The sequence below is a fragment of the Amborella trichopoda genome, chromosome 10 (assembly GCF_054954075.1).
Source record: "Amborella trichopoda isolate Santa Cruz 75 chromosome 10, AtrichopodaSantaCruz75HAP2 v2.0, whole genome shotgun sequence".
NCBI classification, from domain to species: Eukaryota; Viridiplantae; Streptophyta; class Magnoliopsida; order Amborellales; family Amborellaceae; genus Amborella; species Amborella trichopoda.
Window position 1 is genome coordinate 42,026,583 of NC_142345.1, and position 22,068 is coordinate 42,048,650.

General features: G+C 37.4%; 1 protein-coding gene across 2 annotated transcripts; it reads right to left on the bottom strand.

The window, feature by feature from the left end:
* Positions 1-1,656: 1,656 nt before the first annotated feature.
* On the bottom strand, positions 1,657-22,045 carry LOC18447630 (26S rRNA (cytosine-C(5))-methyltransferase NOP2B). 2 transcript variants are annotated; one of them, XR_016042191.1, is made up of 19 exons: positions 21,712-22,045; positions 21,453-21,595; positions 20,802-20,865; positions 20,541-20,674; positions 20,320-20,403; positions 19,666-19,740; positions 19,481-19,552; positions 19,329-19,402; positions 16,969-17,021; positions 15,774-15,883; positions 13,930-13,998; positions 13,467-13,541; positions 8,808-8,935; positions 8,647-8,722; positions 5,440-5,532; positions 5,239-5,318; positions 4,790-4,889; positions 2,379-2,695; positions 1,657-2,130 (listed from the first exon to the last, which is right to left on the bottom strand). XR_016042191.1 is itself a non-coding variant. In XM_006857724.4 (17 exons), the coding sequence occupies exons 1-17, from the start codon at positions 22,004-22,006 to the stop codon at positions 1,953-1,955; spliced, it is 2,016 nt and encodes a 671-aa protein (XP_006857786.2). In that variant the 5' UTR covers positions 22,007-22,045; the 3' UTR covers positions 1,657-1,952. The 2 variants fall into 2 exon arrangements, 1 of the variants encoding a protein (XP_006857786.2); XM_006857724.4 differs by lacking the exons at positions 8,647-8,722; positions 8,808-8,935.
* Between the last annotated feature and the right edge of the window lie 23 nt (positions 22,046-22,068).

The window sequence follows — 22,068 nt, forward strand, 5'->3', positions numbered from 1 at the left end:
ATTTTTTGGAAGCATTCATTTCAAATTCTATTCGTTCTTGTCTTGTCGCTCATTCATCTCAATATCCTCATCTCTATTACACTCATTTTTTGGGTATATTGTTTTTTTAGCACCCAACATTCTACCCTATAAAGCAAAGCTACTCTCACATTTGTCTTATAGAATATGCCCAACAATCACAAAAAAATTCCGGTATACACATCTTTACTTCGCCCACCCAATTCTAATTCTATGTGCGACATCTTTTCCAATCTCTTCATTTTTTTGGATTAACCCAAGATATCGAAAGTGCGCTCTTTTTGGTATTTCCTAGTTGTCAATCTTAATTACTTTTTCGTCTCTACTCCCATTATTACTAAACTTGCATTTCATATACTATGCCTTAGTCTAGCTAATTTTAAAACCTTTAGATTCTAAACATCCCTTTAAAGTTCTAACTTTGTATTAACGTTATTTCGGATTTCATCGATCAAAACCACATTGTCTACGAACAGCATGCACCACAGTGCCTCATTTTGTAGGTGCATAGTTAAATTGTCCATAACTAAGACAAAAAAATATGTGCTCAATGCTAAACCCCACTGGTTGTTCATACACTAGTTGGCATTCCCTCGTATATATCTATTACAAAGTCAATGTAGTGTCTAACAACTTCTTTCTTTTTCAATACCCACCAAATCAAATCTCGACGTAATTTATCATAAGCTTTCTCTAGATCAATAAACACTATATAAAGATCTTTTCCTTTCGCCATTAACTTCTCAATTAGTTACCTAAGTAAAAAAATAGCATCGCTTGTTGACATTCTTGTCACAAAACCGAATTGCGGTTTTTTGATACACTTGTTTCACACCATAGCCGTTGTTCAATTACTCTTTTCCAAAGCTTCATAGTGGAACTCATAAGTTTGATCGCTAGATAGTTTGTGCAATTTTATATGCTTCCTTTGTTTTTGTAAAAAGTACAATACTTTCCCTTCATTCGTTAGACATTTTCTTTGTTCTCAATACCTTAATGAACAACATTTCCATCGGGACATTTTCTTTGTTCTCAAGACCTTAATAAACAGCATGGTCGACCAGCCACTGCCAATCTCCCCCATACACTTTCAAACCTCTATAAGGATACTTCCATACATTGAATAAGAAATGTATTTCCTAATAAAGAATCAATGTATATGGCTCAACTTTTGCATTACATGCATAACAGCTATCAAAAGTCTAAATTTTCTAGTTGGGGCTGGCACCCACATCATAATTTCATTTCATATGTTGGTGCAATTTATAGTTTTGGTTAAAACATTAGCATCTCCATCATTGAATTAGAACTCGTTTCCAAGTCCAAAGGAAAAGGTTTTCCAGCCAGGTACGCCCGACTCCTGATCCAGTCTGCTCGTGCGAGTACCGAATTACACCGGCAATTTCTTGAACGGTAGGACAAAGCTCAAGGTTCAAATACCAGGTGGTCCATAGTAGCTCGACAGGAAAAATGATACCTTGGTGTCATACCAAAGCCCACAATGGGAATTAAAGCTAGTTATTATCTAATTTTATTGAAATTATTTTACATTATTTAACTGCCTAGATTCCTGCACACGCTCGTCAAGAAAATCTAGACTATCCATCAGTATAAATAAGAGAATTTAGCAGCCATGGATGCACAGGAAAACAAGATGCTTATGATGCCACTCTCTCCAAGTATTTAATGGGGCTCAACACTAGGTCAAGGGTTCAAATTACCTATCCAAAAGACAAAAATAGGAGAAAATAGGAGCAAAGAAGAAAATAATTTAGACTAATTAACAAAATTGCACAAACCCCCTTGAAAAAACAGGGCCCACTTTAATAGCTGGTAGGCTTAGAGCCAATAGTATGCTGCCACACGGTGTTCAAGCAGCTGTGGGGCCCGCAAGGCGGGATGATAATTACTTAAGATAGAAATTCTCTCCCTCTTCACTGTTTTAACTTGTTTTTCTTGGGTTCTCTCTTCATTGTTTTGTTTTCACTGTTCCGTCTCTTCACTCTTTTCTCTTCTCTTTCTGATTTTGGGGGCTGCTGCTTCTCCACCTGGGAAGATGGGTCACTGATGCCCAACGCCTTCCTTTTCCTCATTGCTTCCCTCTTCTCTTCCCTGCATCATATTCACATGGAAAATTTAAAAAGCCAAACCTTGAAGGGCGGGAGAGAGAGAGATTTCTTCCCTGCTTAAAAATCCTCCCCATCCAAACAGGGATTTGAAGCCCAGCTTGACTCTGTGGATGTGTGTGTGAGAGAGAGAGAGAGAGGAGGGAGATATCTTCCTTGCTTAAAAATCCTTTCCCTGAACAGGGATTTGAAGGGCAGCTTGACTGTGTGTGCAAGAGAGATAGAGAGTTTTACCTTGCTCTAGAGATTTCTTCAGGGCTTGGGAATTTTCTTTTCTCTTTAAACTCCTTTCTGGATGTCGGCTTTTCTTCTCTAGTATTCTTCACATCCTCATTTGTCTTTTGGCCCTCCTTAGCACCCTTCTTAATCTGTTTCTTTTCACGCTTTTTCATAGGGTTCTTCGTGTGATTATTCCCATTTTCTAGTTGTTGAAGTTCAGCTTTTGGAACCTCCTCTTGGGTTTCACTGTTGTTTGCCTTTGGAATCTCTTCAGTTGTTTCTGAAGCATCATTTGGATTTTGTTCACGCTTGGAATTGCTCAACTTTCTCAACTGCAAATCATGTAAATAAATAAATAGACATGTAAGCAAAAGTATAACACTAAGAAAATATTGATGAATATAAACTGAGAAAATATGATGCCCATGGCAAAAATATCTTTTTCTTTCACTAGAAGTAGTTCTAGAAATCATTGATGAATATAAACTAAGAAAATATGATGCCCATGGCAAAATATCTTTTTCTTTCACTAGAAATAGTTCTATTTCTTTTATGGATGAAAAATCAAAATCCATTTGACGGAAAAGACCCCCCCAAAAAAAATAAGCTTCAAATGCATGCATCCTTGATACAAACCAAACATATCTTGTATCTCATTGTTTCTTGCATAATAAATTGTATAAAAAAAAAATTGGATGAAGTATACTACTAAGGGGAAGTGTTCCATGCTCGCACTTTGGATTTCCTACAGTTCGCCAGCACCTCCCAAACTCATCTGAAACCGATAGCAGACAGCTGGGGTGTGACGTTCCTCCACTCAACGTCTGTCAAAACTTATTGACATACTACGAGCAAAGAACAACACATCCCAACCATCCTTTGTTGACCTTTGCTGGCTGACGAGGTGCTAGTCAGCAGCAGGAAACCCCATGTTAGCACCGTATACAATGCCATGAAAAGGAAACTGAAACATGCACCAATTGATGTATATAGTCCATGGTATATGTATTTGGTCCATAATGGTTGCGTCCACCATTCATTCCCCTTAGCAAACAGAGATACAAAGTAGTGCCTGGAGATGGACGACCAGCCATGTGTGGTACATAGTTGTTAGGAGTTGAGTGAGAGATTGTTGCTGGCAGAAGCTCCCTACTTTGGAAGGGCCATGGGAGCGGTACAATAACATATAAATAGGCTAAAATTATAAAATTACTTAGAATTTACTTATGGAAATATTAAATGATATGCGAATGCATATTAAAATTCCACAGTAGAACTGAATAAATTTCTAGGGATTATACTATTACTCAAAAGAGTATCATTTATTTTCCCATATCAAAAAATTGTATTTATTTTTATGAAAGCATGTTCTATTTTAAAATAATAAATACAATTTTAAATTATATTCAATTCCAAAATGGTTCAATTCTGTAAACTTCTTAGGAAAGATTAAGACTGTCCAATTTTAATATCAAACTTATTGCATTCTAAAGTACTAAGCAATTTTCATCTCTTTTGGTAGTTACCTTTAATGCAATAATTATTTAAGGAAATTTATCAGAATGCACCTATGCGATGAACTCTTTAATATTTTAACCGATTCTATTGATTTAATTTCAAAAGGCCCATCAAATTGCACATGATCATGAGTTGATAGTTGGAAACGGTTAATACGATAAAGGAAAAGTACATAGAGAGACCATTTACTTTTAGTACAAGAAGATCACACTTGTTCGTTAGATTTCAAATCGGGTGGCAATAAGTGTGTCATTGACTAAACTCGAAGTTCAAATAGAAATTACTCGAACCTCACAACACACCCAAGCAATCCAATTTGACATCTGATGGCTAGGAGTAATTGCAGCCTCTTTGTTAACCTTGTAACAAAGATAAATGGTCTCATAGTATACAATCCCAATGACAAATTGTTAATAAATGGAAAAGTTATTTCGATAAAGTTCCCCTTTTTTAAGGTAACCTATGTGTCCATAATGACATATCCATCAACCCACCTGACAGATCCCTACCTATGATTAGGTACTGTTACTACTTTTATAGAAGTAAATAGTTTCCAAAAAGTTCATATTACTGGTGTGTTCCTTATGTTAAGGTTCAAAACTTTTCCCAAGGGCATCCCTATCATTGAGGGTAATAAGGACTATGGATCATGATCCCATGCTAAATGAGACCAAACTCCCATGCTAACTTGACTGAGATCAGTACTCAGGAGAAGGATCCCAAGAAGGATCAGCTCTGGCAGCACAGGACCATGTTCCTGGGGTGGGACTGCCTCCTATGGAAGACACTCCCAGTTAACCATGGTATGGCTATCCCCACTGTTTGTTTGACTTCAATACTGCTAGAGGTGTACCATTCCTAAAAGTTGTATACCATAAATTGTACTATTGCTTTGCCTGGTGAAATACCTTGGCCACAAAGAAGCCATCCATGTTATGAACATGTGGATAGAAGCGCCTAGTTTTCTCCAATGAAGGATGGAAACGATGCTCCCTATATCGTATAAACCTGGGAAGAAATAAAAGCAAATGTTAGTGAAACTGATGTAAATTGACTGTCAAAGGCAAAAATGTTATGGGTACTGACCCCCGTATTAGTCAATTATTTTAAATTGAAAAAGAAGAATTTCTAAAAACAGTTGGGGTTTGAAGCGGTATCCAAAAGATTCTAAGGCTGAACAACCGTTTAATTTCAAGAATGGTGCTCTTGCAGGAGCAAATCCTGGACCTTACAAGTTTAACTTCTGTGGTTGATGGTCATAGTTTCTAGAAGACACTCATAAAGGGTAGCATGAATCATTTACTTGCTTTTTTTCTTGAATCATTTCCTGTTTTTTCTGAACTTTAATAAAGCTTACCCAGGTCGGCCAAAATCCAAGCCACATGGAACAAGTCGCACATGTCTCTTCTTCAATGCATAGTCTATAATCGCTTCATTCTGCAAAAGAGCAGATTATGCTTAGAGAGGATGCCTCATATATCAACAAGGTCCTAAAAATAAAATTTTGTAATTAAAACAATGAAAAAAAGGTGAATATTAAGTAATTAAGCAAGCATACCTCAGGGATCATTATGGAACAAGTTGAGTAAACTATGTATCCCCCAGTTTTTGAATTGGCATCCACCATGTCAATTGCAGCAAGAATCAATTGCTGTTAATAAAAAAACTCAAACAAATAAACTTCAATCATATTGCCAGCCAATTCAAGTCCCAAGTTTTTGAACAGTGCAAATAAAAGGCAAGAAAATAATCAACTTCATGCAGATATAGTACTAACACTTTGATTCGACAAAGGTGGCAATAGTTACTCAAAACACCAAGTGTTTGTAAGGACATGCTTGAATGGCGTCTAAGTCAAACTTCACATGCTGACTCCACATAGATCGGTGTTTGGTACTGAGCCGATATGTACAGCATATCTAAACAACTTATATGGGTATTGACAATTGGGGGCATAACTGCTACTTATATGATGTAAACATAGACCTATTTGAATCACATCTAGTAAGGAGAGCCATGTAGGACATAATCACCCTACCCTGGTAATCTTCAACACCCGACCAAATCAGGCAGGTGAGAATTTTGCCCTCGACCTTCCATCAGGTTCAGTAAGATGCTGCCCTCAAAGGGAGGCAACCACCTATGGGATCTTTTACTTCTTGGAACTGTTCCCCTTGCTATAACCTACCCTTGTGTCTCAAAGTCTGAAGCCAAATAGCCCCTGAACTCATTCCTAGCACGTGCCCAAGAAATGATTATGACCATTACCTTCTCTTACAGTCCTTCAAAACTTTGAAATTGAGGCCCTTGAGGATCAATAAAACTGCTAATCTTCCCAATCTCCATAAGATCGACCCATATTTTGGTAGAGAAGGGGTAAACGATTGAGAGAACAATGCCTCCATTGACACAGGTATGGCCCAATAAAACCCAAAAAGACTAAATATGAAACCCAAAAGTTCCGTGATGCTTCACAATGCAAGAGACGATATCTTAACAATTTCCCATCACACTTGCACATGGCACAACTATTTAAAACAGGCATACCCTTCCTTATCAGTTGGTCAATAGTTAGCACTTTGTCAAGTCATATCAACCAAGTGAACATCTGGGTATTCAGTGGTCCAGGAATAGACCCTTTTTTTTTTTAGCGACATCATTTTATCCAGTAGACCTCACTAAATATAGGACTTACATTGAAAATTCTCCGTTTACTTAGAGACAACTGGATAGCTCTGTCTGCCCTTCCTAGGAAGGAGGAAAAAGCCCAGCAGCTATTTAAGCAGGCTAAGTGACACATTCCTCTCTTCATCATTTTAATTCCCTTCACATATTTGAAGTTAATGTCATTTGGTGGCCCCTCCTTGTATCAATTTTTTGACCTTTGCATCCTGATTAGAAGCCAAGAGATGCAACTATGGGTATCTTTCCTATAGTGCTTGGTGCTCCATCTCCCAACCATACATGCTTCCAAAACCTCGCCCTACTACCATCTCCTATCTGAAATCTGATGTTTATGAAAATTCCTGGCAACATCTATTTATTCACTTCCGAGAACCAGATGCCTTGCCTGGCCATACGATGGCCTCAGGCAAGCATCCTGAGTCATCCATTCCACACTCATCGAGTAGCAACTGTTTCCAAAGTTGATCTCCTTCATCTCAAAGCAGCCATCACCACTTCCCTATGAGATGAAGGTTGGTTTCCTTGACTGTTTTAATACCAATTCACGATTTGCTTTTTGGCTGACACAACATATTCCAATGAACTAAATGGAACTTGTGCTTATCCTGACAGTCAATCCATGAAAAGTCTCACAAGTTTTGATGTTCATTACAGATGCTAGCATTGAAAGCAGTCTCCAATGGGTTGGGAAATTTGGATATGAAGACATGATTAAAGTAAACCCACGCCTCCATAGATAAGAACTTTGACTTCCATGAGTGAAGTTTCCTCGTAAAGCTTTCCACAACTCCATGCCACATTCTTTTCGTATGCTTCCCTATACACAAAGGTAACACAGAGGATCTAACTAGGGAAATTCTCAGCCCCACATCCAGTGGTTTAAAAAGCGGATCGGTGACCCGGATCGGGCATCTCAAAAACCCATCCGGATCGGCGATCTGGATCAGGAATCTATCAGATTAAACCTTAAAAGAAATCCAAAAAAATTATTAAAATTCATTATAAATGTTGTTTTTTAAAAATTCAATAAGAAATGAGGGTACTCCATTAAGAATTTTCATTTTTTTGCATGAATATGCGAATATTGATATGTTCTTTCCCTGGATGAACTATTATTTACCATTTAATTTATTTCACACAAAAGGATAAACATAGAATTATCATGGATTAAGTATATCATCATACATGGACTACAATAAAGCATACAATTCGTAACATACGATCTAAAAATAAAATGACAGACGACGTTCTTCATCTTGGTCACGCTGGTGCCATTGATTGAATTCGCGTGACAATTCATTGACTCGCTCTAAAAACGAATCATCCAAATTAGTGGGCACCTGACTATATCCAAATCCCTGAGTGTTAGTGTTTTGTTGTGGTCTTAATCCAAAATCCCCAAAGCTTGTCCATCTTTCATGCTCACCTACATTATCGTGCTCATCCCTACCCTCTTGTTGTTGGGACTCGATATGTGAATAATTTGGCTGGGATTGGGTGGCCTCAGAATCATCATCTCTCTAATTTCCCTTAGACCCCTTTCCCACTCTCCCTCATTAGATGCAATATCACCGACATCTCCGACGAACTGTGGATATGTTCGCGGGCTCTTCCTCTTTCATGCTGCTCATCACCTTCTTCAAGATCTTCCTTACCGATAGCCTCAAGGAACTCTCTCTTGAGCAACAATGGCTCCTCTTCTTCTACTACCCATTGTTTTGCTATGTCTGTGACAAATATTGTGTCCAAGTCTATGGGCTCATAGTCTTCAAGCTTCCTTCTTATTTGTCGCTCTCGGAGGTTTAAGTTGTAATGAATGTAGACTAGTTTATGAAGCTTCTCCGAAGCGAGTCGATTCCTCCTAGTAGTGTGCAACCATTGGAACGTACTCCAGTTTGGCTCACCGCCAGTAGCAGAACATGTCTGGGAGAGCACCTTGATTGCTATCCTCTTTAAGTGAGGTGCATCACTACCATATATCTCCCACCATTCAGCAAGATAAAAATGCAAAAAGCTTTGTAAGGGCAAAAATTCATAAGATTAAATATATGAATGAACAAAATATTAGTTAGGGGATAACCTGGTTCCATCTTAGCTTGAGAATTCCTGGCAAATCTAGTTCCGAAGGATCCTATAGCATCCCTATACATAGGGAGCTAAAACAAAATATTTCGTTTTAGTGCATTATTCCTCACAAATATAACAACTCAATCAAATTCTTACCCAAATATTAAATAATACCTCTTGTATTGCTGCTACTTGGTTTCGATGGCTTCTCTCCAACCTGGCAATAATGTATCTGACCCCTTCCATAATTTTGTGGGGATGTTCAGGTGTCAAATAGAAAAATTTTGGGTTGAAGTAGTAACCTAAAAAATATATAGATAGAGAAATGTCATTTAAAATTTCATAAAAAAATAATTTAGAATGAAACATTCTAATAATATAAATATATATTTACCTGCATAATGAATTGGACATCTAAATTTGGTGTTCCACCTTCTTTCTATAATCTCGATCACTTTACTAGCAAAACTACACTTGTCCCCAATAGTTGCTTTGGCCCTTTCGATACCTTCATAAAGGATGCCGATGGATTTCGAGAGGCGGTCATTTAACCACTCTTCACTGGTAAACAATGTCTTTAATGCACCTTCAGATTCCCGAATGGAGTCCACAGCCAAGTAATCTGTCGCAAAGCGGGTTAATGCAGGCCTGATTATCTCTATTTTCTTAGACTATTCTCTGAACAAAAATAAAATTTTAGATTGGTTCTATATAAATCTTGACACCCTCGCTTCTTGCAGAGTCTCCTTCACAATTTTGATCTCATCGATCTCCTCTAACATAAGATCGATGTTGTGTACAGCACACGGGGTCCATACTAGATGATTCCTCTTATCCATCAACTTGCTGCCTGCAGAAACACATGCACGTGCATTGTCCGTAATAAACTGGACTACATGCTTATCTCCCACCTCCTCCACTATCTGATCATATAGTCGTACGAAGAAGTTTGCATCCTTCATCCCTAATACGTCTTTGCTAACAAAAAAGCTGTACCTTTTGGAGAATAGGCCAAGAAGTTTAAAAACTCCTTTTTGCTAACTTTATTCAACCAACCATCACTCATGAGAGTAATGTTTGTTCTTGGCCAACTCTGTTTATATTCTTCAATCCACTTTCTAACTTCCTCCACCTCTTCATCCAATATTGTCCCACTGAGCTCATATGCTGTCGGGGGTTTTACCACGGGTCCGGCTCTCTGGATTGCGTTGACCATAGGTGGAAAATATGGGCTATTGGCTGCATCAAAGGGGATCCCTTTATCGTAGAACCATTTACCAACATATCTGCCCAACATGTTTCTCGTCCCTTTCACCATGCCTTTGAGGGCCATCTGTTTTGACTTAGGCTTTGAGAGAAATGGGTCTATACGACCATGACCTGCAATACTGACACTCCTAGATGTATGGCGGGCCCAACTCAAATATGTATGGAGGGGTTGATGGCAATATGTATTAAGAGGAATCAGACGTTGAAGAAATTGTTTCTAGCTTATCTAGGAGTGTCAGTATTGCAGGTCATGGTCGTATAGACCCATTTCTCTCAAAGCCTAAGTCAGAACAGATGGCCCTCAAAGGCATGGTGAAAGGGACGAGAAACATGTTGGGCAGATATGTTGGTAAATGGTTCTACGATAAAGGGATCCCCTTTGATGCAGCCAATAGCCCATATTTTCCACCTATGGTCAACGCAATCCAGAGAGCCGGGCCCGGGGTAAAACCCCCGACGGCATATGAGCTCAGTGGGACAATATTGGATGAAGAGGTGGAGGAAGTTAAAAAGTGGATTGAATAATATAAACAGAGTTGGCCAAGGACAGGCATTACTCTCATGAGTGATGGTTGGTTGGATAAAGTTAGCAAAAAAGAGTTTTTAAACTTCTTGGCTTATTCCCCAAAAGGTACAGTTTTTTGTCTAACAAAGACGTATCAAAGATGAAGAAGGATGCAAACTTCTTCGTACGACTATATGATCAGATAGTGGAGGAGGTGGGAGATAAGCATGTAGTCCAGTTTATTACGGACAATGCACGTGCATGTGTTTCTGCAGGCAGCAAGTTGATGGATACGAGGAATCATCTTGTATGGACCCTGTGTGCTGCACACAGCATCGATCTTATGTTAGAGGAGATCGATGAGATCAAAATTGTGAAGGAGACTCTGCAAGAAGCGAGGTTGGTGTCAAGATTTATATAGAACCAATCTAAAATTTTATTTTTGTTCAGAGAACAGTCTAAGAAAATAGAGATAATCAAGCCTGCAGTAACCCGTTTTGCGACAGATTACTTGGCTGTGGACTCTATTCGGGAATCTGAAGGTGCATTAAAGAGATTGTTTACCAGTGAAGAGTGGTTAAATGACCGCCTCTCGAAGTCCAGTACCGGGCTAAAAGTGGACGGCATAGTCTCAAATAAGAGGTTTTGGTCTCGATATTCCAGTATCGTAGAGGCCACTGCCCCTTTGGTCACGGTATTAAGAATGGTGGATGCTGACAAGAAAGCTACCATGGGCATCCTTTATGAAGGTATCGAAAGGGCCAAATCAGCTATTGGGGACAAGTGTAGTTTTACTAGTAAAGTGATCGAGATTATACAAAAAAGGTGGAACACCAAATTTAGACGTTCAATTCATTATGCAGGTAAATATATATTTATATCATTAGATGTTTCATTCTAAATTATTTTTTTATTAAATTTTAAATGACATTTCTCTATCTATATATTTTTTAGGTTACTACTTCAACCCAAAATTTTTCTATTTGACACCTGAACATCCCCACAAAATTATGGAAGGATCAGATACATTATTGTCAGGTCGGAGAGAAGCCATCGAAACCAGGTAGCAGCAATAAAAGAGGTATTATTTAATATTTGGGTAAGAACTTGATTGAGTTGTTATATTTGTGAGGAATAATGCACTAAAAATATTTTGTTTTAGCTCCCTATGTATAGGGATGCTATAGGATCCTTCGAAACTAGACTTGTCAGGAATTCTCGAACTAAGATGGATCCAAGTTATCCCCTAACTAATATTTTGTTCATTCATATATTTAATCTGATGAATTGTTTTTGCCCTTACAATGCTTTTTACATTTTAATCCAGCTGAATGGTAGGAGATATATGGTAGTGATGCACGTCACTTAAAAAGGATAGCAATCAAAGTGCTCTTCCAGACATGTTCTGCTACTGGCTGTGAGCGAAACTGGAGTACGTTCCAATGGTTGCACATTATAGGAGGAATCGACTCGCTTCGAAGAAGCTTCATAAACTAGTCTACTTTCATTACAACTTAAACCTCCGAGAGCGACAAATAAGAAAGAAGTTTGAAGACTATGGGCCGATAGACTTGGACACAACATTTGTCACAGACACAGCAGAACAATAAGTAGTAAAAGAAGAGGAGCCAATATTGCACAAGAGAGCGTTCCTTGAAGTTATCGGCGAGGAAAATCTTGAAAAAGGTGATGAGCAGCATGAAAGAGGAAGTAGCCCGCCAACATATCCACAGTTTGTCGGAGATGTCGGTGATATTGCACCTAATGAAGGAGAGTGGGAAGGGGGTCTAAGGGAAAATGAGAGAGATGATGATTCTGAGGCCATCCAATCCCAGCCAAATTATTCACATATCGAGTCTCAACAACAAGATGGTAGGGATGAGCACGATAGTGTAGGTGAGCATGAAGGATGGACAAGCTTTGGGGATTTTGGATTAAGACCACAACAAAACACTAACGCTCAAGGATTTGGGTATAGTCAAGTGCCCACTAATTTGGATGATTCGTTTTTAGAACGAGTCAATGAATTGTCACGTGAATTCAATCAATGGCACCGGCATGACTAAAATGAAAAACGACGTCGTCTGTCATTTTATTTTTAGATCGTATGTTACGAATTGTATGCTTTATTGTAGTCCATGTATGATGATATACTTAATCCATGATAATTCTATGTTTATCCTTTTATGTGATGTAAATTAAATGATAAATAATAGTTCATGTAGGAAAAGAACATATCAATATTCGCATATTCATGCAAAGAAATGAAAATTCTTAATGGAGTAACATCATTTCTTATTGAAATCCTAAAAAACAACATTTATAATGAATTTTAATAATTTTTTCGAATTTTTTTTAAGGTTTAATCAGACCGATTCAGCCTATTCCCGATCCAGATCGCCGATTTGCCGATCTGGATGGGTTTTTGAGATGCCCGATCCGGGTCACCTATCCGCTTTTTAAACCACTGTGTGAAACAAAAGAAGATGATAAAGTTATGTTTCAGTAAGTCAATTCTGAACTTGAATACATTTAACAGGTTCACTCAAAAGATCTCGATTTCCCAAACTATGAATTCTATATTATAGCTGACCGCTGACAAGATGAAATGATAAAAGGACGTGGATTCTATGCGACCAGCCCACATATTGTAGAATTGCATACTTGGCAATAAATATATTTTTTAAATATAATTTGATCCTAATTTTTAGAAAATATATAATATTTAACATGGAGAACATGAAAATGAAACAAAAAAATTTTGAAAACTAAAAATAATAATTGTATTAAGAAAACATTTGGACCGTTAGTTACACTTATTTTTATATGGACCACCTATTTGCATCCATGTTTAAGATGGATACTTTATACCTCTAGACCGCATATTATAGAAATGCAGTCCAGTCCGCATGAAACAATTTTCCATGATAAAAACTATGCAGCATGATAATGAAGTTTACCTATCCTAAAGGCCCTATGTTTTTCTTTTCAAGGAGAGAACCAGGAAAGCATTAAAATTTTCAGAATATGTCTCACAAGAAAATGAAGTTTATACATGCCTTCTGAAGGAAAGCCGACTTCTGTATATCTTCGTCAGTTTTGGTTGCCTTGACAGATTCATCTTTGGATATAACCTGAAAGATAAGTAGCAAGATCAGTTAAGGTTTCATGAATGAGAAGTATCCACAACTTGAATAACCAAACAAGTACAGATAAGAAAAAACATTTGGTTAAGTCCAATCATGAAGGGTAAGGGAAGGTTATTAAACCAAAATGGCCAGAGTATACTAATTATCTGATGGACTAAGTAAAGTTGTTTTCTATAGGGGGGGCCATAACCAAGCAATGAAATGGCAGTGATGGATATAAGAGTAGGAACCCCCCATTGTGTTCATATTCTTTTCTAGTGGGCCTCTCTTCACCATCAGCCATCACTCAATCAAAAGGTGATGAGCTCAATGGAACTATGGTCTTCCATGGTCCATTTGGACTATCTTATTCTTTCCAATCAAAATTACTAACCCCAGTCCCACTGCATGGTGCATCCAACAACACTCTATCAACAGAATTCACACCCAGGATCTTAGGAAGCTGCAGGTACAAAAGCCATAAGTGAGGGGGAAAGAAAAAAAAGAATTTGTATTGCAAGCTGTCAACAGAATATAAATTACCAGGTACAACTAGAAACGACAAAGTAGTAGATTATGTGACCATAAAGTACTATTTACCAGATAAAATAAAAAAATATAGCACAATGCACCAGACTGTGAGACACCATATACAATTGGGATCATCACTATCCACAGAAACGATGGACCAGTGATAGAGAAAGATCGGGACGCACCATGGGTCATATCTCCCATTCTGGCAGCTCCCATTTTCACCATCTCTGTCCATTGTTTAGGGTGGTTACACAAAGTACCACACCATTCACCATTAAATTATAGCGTGGTTCAAAACCTCAGTGGATCAAATAGGAACTCGCTGGGTTGACCCAACATGCCAACTCACCTGATGGACCTGACCACACACCCAGAGTCGTAAAACTACTCTACTTTGTTATATAGTACTCTATTCCTCATATATAGCGTGTTACTCATATTTATTACTTTCTATTTCCTAAATTTATCACTTGCTATTTTTGGCTTTTTAATGGGAGGACTAATGGTTAAAAAGCTTGAGTTCCCTAATATTTATCACATGCTATCCGGTGTGTTTGGATTAAGAGAGATCACCTTTCACAAATCGTGTTGCATTATTTCAAAAAAATTTAATACTACTCACTCTTGACATTTATATTTTTAGCCAAATCTCTCTCTCTCTCTCTCTCTCTCTCTCTCTCTCTCTCTTTTTGTTGGGGGGGGGGGGGAGGGTTGGATGGGGGCTGCAGGGGGCACCCTCTCTCCATTCACACACAAATGTATATAAGCACCTACCCACTACCTTGCAACCCCTTAACCCACTCTTTTATACATACATATATATATATATATATATATATATATATATATAGGAAAAATCTTAAAAACACCTATAGGCGAAATTAAATAGTGTTTCGCCCCGCTACGGTCCGTGGCGGTTTTGCCTTAAAAATCGCCACGGATCTACGGGATTCGTAGTGGTGTCCGTGTTTTTTTGTGTGAAAAAACACCGCAACGGACTTACTATGTTTACGTGAAAAAGTACCGCAGTCCCTTGTGGTACCGTAATGGACATAGTAGGTCCGTTGCGGTCTTTTAATCCACGCCGTCCGAAAAAGTCGGACGGTGCCGAAGTTACACATGGAGTATTTCTTTAATGTCCTCAACATTTTTAGACGCTCAATTACCCTTTCATTATATTTATAATACAAAAAATTTTGAGCAAGGGTATTTTTCGTCACTAGAAGGGGTAGAGTAAATATTTCCATAAGACACTAGTGGGATTCTACGAATGGTTAAAAAACATTTAATACTCCATATGGGTAATGCCACACCTCATGTAGATGATGTCATTCTCTAATATAGTTAATAAATGTTTTCCTTTCTATCAAGAATTTCACCTTTACCCTTGAAAAATTACCTTAAATACAGATAAACAAAAAGTTCATACATTGTGGGGTAAGGGTAATGAGTGCCCAAAAATGTTGAGCACTTTAAGGAAATACTCCATGTGGAAGAGTACCCTAACATAATCCTATGTGTGTGTGTGTGTATACACCTCACATCCCCACAGACAGGCATATGCCGAGTCTTTAGGGTAACCTTATGCAGGCTGAACTGAGCCCAACTTCTGATTTTTCAAACCCTGAATTATAGTATAGTTTCTCACTAAGTAAAGCAACTGAATTCCCAATACACCAAATAAACCCAAACAAAAGAACTGACCTCCTTGCCATCATAGTTACAAACTATGGTATTAGTCACTCCCATACGATGTAAATTTGCAGACAATGATTTAAGCCTGGGAACCTTCATCTCATTTGCATAAATAATGCCTGCAAAAGAAAAGCAAGCATGAAACAGAGAAAAATGAAAAGAAACATGGATAAGTAATAACTTTGCAAACTAAATCCTATTAAATCCAGAATTCGGTATGGATTCAAGTATTAATTAGATTGGAAAAATGGGCATTTCTAAAAGAAACCCATGACGCTAACTCAAATCTTTTAAATTTTTTAACTGACATGCCAAACCAATCTTAACATGGTGGCGTTCTTAAGGCAATCTTGGGGAAAGTCAAAGTTGTAGCAGGCAAAGGTTTAGTGTTTTCATGCAAGCCACATGAAAATACAGAGGCTTGATGTGGCAAAGGCAAGTGTTCTCTTTCTCAATGAAGCCAACTAGTCAACCTAATTTCAAGAACCCTTTGACTAATCTTGAGAATGTGGACGCTTGGCTCATTTTAGAACTATCTTCTAACAATATCATGCAGTTCACTCTGTCATTTGCCACTGTGAAATATTTATGAACAATACTTTTAAATTTTCAGAAAGAAAATTTAATTTGTCACCCAAATCAATCCTTCCTAAAACCCCTGCCCCTCACCCAAAAAAGCAAAGAGAAGAAAAAGAAAGAACCAGGGGAATTGCACAGAGTAAAAAAGTATTCACCAACAATAAACATAATAAAATTAACTCATCAAGAATAAAAAGGGCAAAAAAAAAAACTCATATAGCGATGCAACAGCTCAACTCAGAACTCGGAACCACAGTGAGAACTCACGGCTCACACCTTGAGAGCTCTAAAGAGCTACTCACGGAAGAGTTCTCAGTTCTATCAACCCGCCTGCTTTCAATGTGGCATATCGACAGCCTTTAAAGCCAATGCTCAACTATTGGCATATTCCCTTACTCTAATGGGCCAGATAGATCTTTTGGTCATGGTAACGCAGTAACCAGCAATGCAATTAGTCCTCCACTTTAAAAAAACTCATATTTATGGACTATATGTATCAATGAACACCATGGTACCTCAAAGTGGTAAATGGGAATGTGAAAAGGAAAGAGCTTGAATAGTATAACAAATCTTCACATATCACTGGGATAACAATGAATCACATACAACAGGAAGGAGTATATACCAGTATTCTTCATGAGAGCTGCAATATAAGTTGTTTTACCACCAGGAGCAGCACTGCAAAAGGTTGTCATATACTTATGAAAATAGGCACTGTGGACACCGTTATTGATGTCTGTGTGAACTATCCAAAAAAAAAAAAGCAAATGCACAAGTATGGCCAAAAAATGAAAACGCATATTTTTGAAATAGAGTGAAGTTACTGCAGGAGCAACCTTCAAATAAAAGCTATTTTACTTTGTTGCAAATACTCGCAAAAACAGATAGGTTGATCTTGAACCAAAGCACAAAGAAACATCCAGGAAAATGGAATTGGCAAACTCCAAAGATTTTACTGATTGTGATAGTACACATTCTGGTGTATCACAAAAAAAAGAAAGAAAGCATTAGAGAGAACAAAGTAGTTTGATTATTGAACATGCTCTAAAGAATTCTTTTTATTAAGGAAAGGGACCATTGCCCAAGGAAAATATTATGAATAATGTTGCGGAGCATCATTCACAGAAATGACGACTACAACATTAAGTCTCCAATGATAACATGTTCTTCATTATACCCCCCAAAGTATAGCGGATAACTCACTATCTTGCACTGCATCAAATGAATATTATCTTTGCAGATGTTAACCATCTCTCAAAAAAAAATATTATCTTTGCCGTTCTAAAGGTAATGAGATTTTCTCAAAATCATTCACTCAAAGTTAAGCATCTTGTTCTTCTAGATCATCAGCTAATGAAGATTTTATAGGGCTTATGCCAGCATCAATAAAACTATATTGATGAAGAAGAAAAATGAGAGCAATAAGAAATCAGATATGCACACTTTTGCTATCTCTTAATCCTTTTCTGAACTATTTCACATCTCCAACTTGAATGAACAGATTCCTCTGTAGAGTAATGCGCAAGTAGCCTCCTGGGGTTAAACACTGGATCAGGAAATAACTAAGGGATGTTCAACAAAGAAAAAATTTGATATGTAGCCCATCTGCAGCTTGAGAATGATCCCATCACAATTGGTGAAGCAAAAATTGAGTAAGAATTGAACCCCAAGTTTGTGTTCAGGTGTTCCAAAGAGGCATTCAAAGAGATGAAAGTTGATGGGTTATATTGATAAAAGACTGAAGTTGCCATTCAGGTTTCAGCTCAGTAGTGGAAATCTCAGTTTGCGTGAGGGAGATCAAGGGTTCGAACCCCTGAAGAATTTTCCAGAAAAAGCACAAACAAGCTAACCTATCCTTCAACAAAAGGATTAAGTTTTCTTAGATATTGCTGGGGTTGTACAAGTGCAGTTTTATATTTTCCATATGCCTACTTGAACATAATCTGTATGGGAACTTCTATGGAGCAACTTTGGGTCCTAAAAGGAGAAATAATGAGTGATAAACTACCTAGTAAGAAAGGCAGTATACTTCCTTATAAGTTGAAATCATCTTATTCAAAGCAACATGGGTAACCTCCTATGTATCATATTTTCATCCTCATGATGCTATAAAGGTGATCAAAAGACACAAATATTTCCACGATGAACTCTTTTGTAGCCGGGGATGCCACACACAGGAACCATTTAGAAAGGTAAGTTGTCAAACCTAAAGTAGTCAGTGTTCTACTTGGCTAGTAATATTGAATATTAATATCAGTGTTTCAAAACCTAGATTGGTGGGGTGCATCATTCACCTCACAGATCCGTGTTCATTGGATCAAAATCCAGATAGATCCAAATCCAGAAAAATATTAAAAAATAAATAAAAATTAATATACGGTTTATCTGGTGGGGGTTTAGGGAGGGTCTAACAAAACATTAGATAGGCTTATAAAAAAAAATGAAAGGGGCTTTTTAGGGGGGGGGGGATGGGGGAACCGGCCCTGGAGCAATACTATCCTTGAACATGATCAAACCTGGCCAATTCCCAACCTGGATCGACAATCCAAATCGAGAATCGCTGGGTTTTAGAAAATTGATATTAATACAAGGGATCACATAATTGCAATTCAAAGACGAAGACTCATTCCTTATTGTAGTTAAAGAGGCAGGACAATCTTCTTAGAAAGCGTGTTCAGGAAGAAATCGATTGTTTGCACTTGAACCATTTAGAGAAGCCTCAAACATATCCAACTAATTCTTCATTATCCATTAAGGGTGCCCTTTTCCCCTTTTTTTTATGATAGTCTTGATCAATGCTCATTGACATTACTACTAATTGCTGTTGTTCAACATTACTAATGCATACGTGCATTCATCTAAGTGAATGGAAGACATAAACCACTAACATCAAACCTAAATCACACATTGATAAAGATATAGAACATCAATAAACCCCCGTGTAAATTCAATCCACTCATAGCAAACAAAAGCATGAAAACTTACGCCATATCCACAACCCGTTCCCTTTCCTGAGGTGCAAGGGCCATTACAGGTAAAAAGGAGCTAGCACTTTGCAGCTGCAGACAAATGTAAAATTTTAGACAAGAAACACAAAATGCCAATTTAACATATCACAAATAAAAAATGAAAGATACCATGTAGTGTCCAGCCATATATTCTGGGGTAGCACCTATAGGCACTTGTGAATCATACACAACTAATCCAACCTGCAATAAACTAAAACATTCAGAGAAGTACTACTTATACAGTTACATAAAACTATCGAATCCAATAAATCATTTGAAGTATTTTCTGTGACCAAAAATTTAAGTATTGTCACCTTGGACCACTTGCTCAGTGGATCTAGGTTCACACCTCTGTTAATCAGGACACCAGCCAGATCCCTCCTGCGAGTCTATGCATGTAGAAGAAAAGGTAAATTAGTGGAAACCAGCAGACAAACACATGTGGGCGCACACAGTATCCACTAATCTGTAGTTGAGATAGCCATAAATCAGAAATTAATTCGATAGAAGCATAAAAAATGTATATATGTATGTATGCATGTGCTTAGAATCTAATACAACTGCATGTTAAATCACAAAATACTCAAGTTCTATATTTCAGTACAATTTCAGTACAAGTTCTATATTTCAGTACGACATTGTCAACATAAGCTTCAAAAAAAAAAAAAAAATTGCCAACATGTGAAGAATGCTATCCACATAACTAAATAGACTATTAATATACAACCGACAGTTATGGCAATCCAACAGATACGGTGTACACATATAAACAATCTACATAGATTTTCAAACATTCTAGGTTCTAAATCTTGGCAAAGCATTAGTGTATATGAAGAAGGCGTCCATAGCAGTACTCAGATACATGGCATCTAGAAAACCTATAGAAAACAGCCAATCTATCAGCTGGAGGTAAACTTAACACAAATAATACAATAAAACTTTCACCCCTTTCATTTAAACTCTATTACCTTTAATGTGTTTGTCCGCAAACTCACAGGGCGAGGTTTTTCGAATGCTTCAATAAGCTCAACAAGCTCTACAACAGGGAACATCTGAATAAAAGCAGCAAGTACCCAACATTAAAAATAAGGCCCACATTGGAACTATAAAGAAAACGTAACAAAAAAATCAGGGGTCTAGATTTATAGAGCATGGTACTTTGAAACAAAATAAAGGGATGGAGAATAACCTCAACAAGAATTCCAATTAGATATTCATTGTATCCATAGTACAAAGCCAAATCCCCCTTGAGCTGCTCAACGTAGTCTTTCCTTACAGCTCCCTCTTGTCTCAGAGAATTGAAATTAGAAAGGACACGAACAACTGCAACCCAACAAAATAAATAACTCAAAATTAGAGAAAAAGTTGATATGATATCAGTAGAACAGAATGGTTACCCATCAAGAAGAAAGAAAATAGAGATAGCAGTGGAAGAGGAGATGCTCATTACTCTCTTTTATCCTCCTCTGAAGATTTGGAAGATCAGTTGGGCGTTGAAAATCTTCTTCAAGCTCCTATGGAAGCCAAAAACGGATCTTTTAATTCAAAGGTATAACAATGAATAAGGCTCTTCCATTCCAGTAAACAAAACTTATAAATTCCCAAAAATAAAGTAAAACTAACAACTAACTCACAAAAATGCAGTGAAAATTTTGAAATATCTACAATGAAATAATTCAATTCAGAGTCACAATACTGTCAATTAGCTCGTTCTTTTTCCAACTCAATACCTTTCTATTTATCACACTGATGAATGGACCACTATAATACCAACAAAATTGAATTTGAAGGAGGCCAAAAAAAAAAAAAAAATAATTAATTAATTAATTCTAGCAACTCACTGATTGAAAAGAAACTCGAATTTTAAAAAAATCTCTAGTTCAGATACAGGTCATCGAGAGCAGGAATCAACTCACAGTTAAGCATATTTCTCATTTTCTTACTATTTATGAATAAGCAAACCGAGGACAAGCTCAAATGGGCAAGAAAACTTTCACTTTTTACAAATTAAAATGATTGTTTTTCATTATTATTTTAGTCAAGTCACAAAATGATGGAACATGAATAAGAATGTTGAAGAAAGAGAAGAATGAGCGCTTGCCTCCTTTGTTGGTAGTCTAAAATCATCAGCTTCTTCTTGAATGTTAAGTTGTAACTCAGCCTCTGCATCCTCCACTTCTCTTTCTCTCTCTTCATCCAAAATACGAGACTTTTCCTCGATATCAGACTCATCCGAATCCTTCTCTGTAAACTCAACAAATACGCATAAAAATCATTAAACCAGTAATTACCTTTCTAAAAGAGATAGACACACAATATTAATACCAGTAAAAAAGAAAAAGGCTTTTTCAGGGACGTACCTTCACCACTTTCACTGTCGCTTTGAAGGAAATCATCGGTGAAGGGGTCGCCATCTGAAGAAACATCAGACTGAGATGCCTCTTCCTCTCTCTCTTCTTCTTGTTCGTCTTCACTAGCTTCTTTTTCTCTCTCTACATCTTCTTTTATGGTGAAAGGTTTAGAGAGAGGAAAAGATTTTGGTTTCTGCACAGAGGGATTCTTCTTACTTCTCTTGAAGTTTTTGGGGTTTGATTTTAGGGTTTTCGGGGTTTTGTTTTGATATTTGTTTGCAATTCTTTTGGAGTTGGCCGCCATTGAAGCAGCCTGAAACGCTAAAACCCTCTCTCTCTCTCTAAGAAGAACCCTTCTGAGACGAA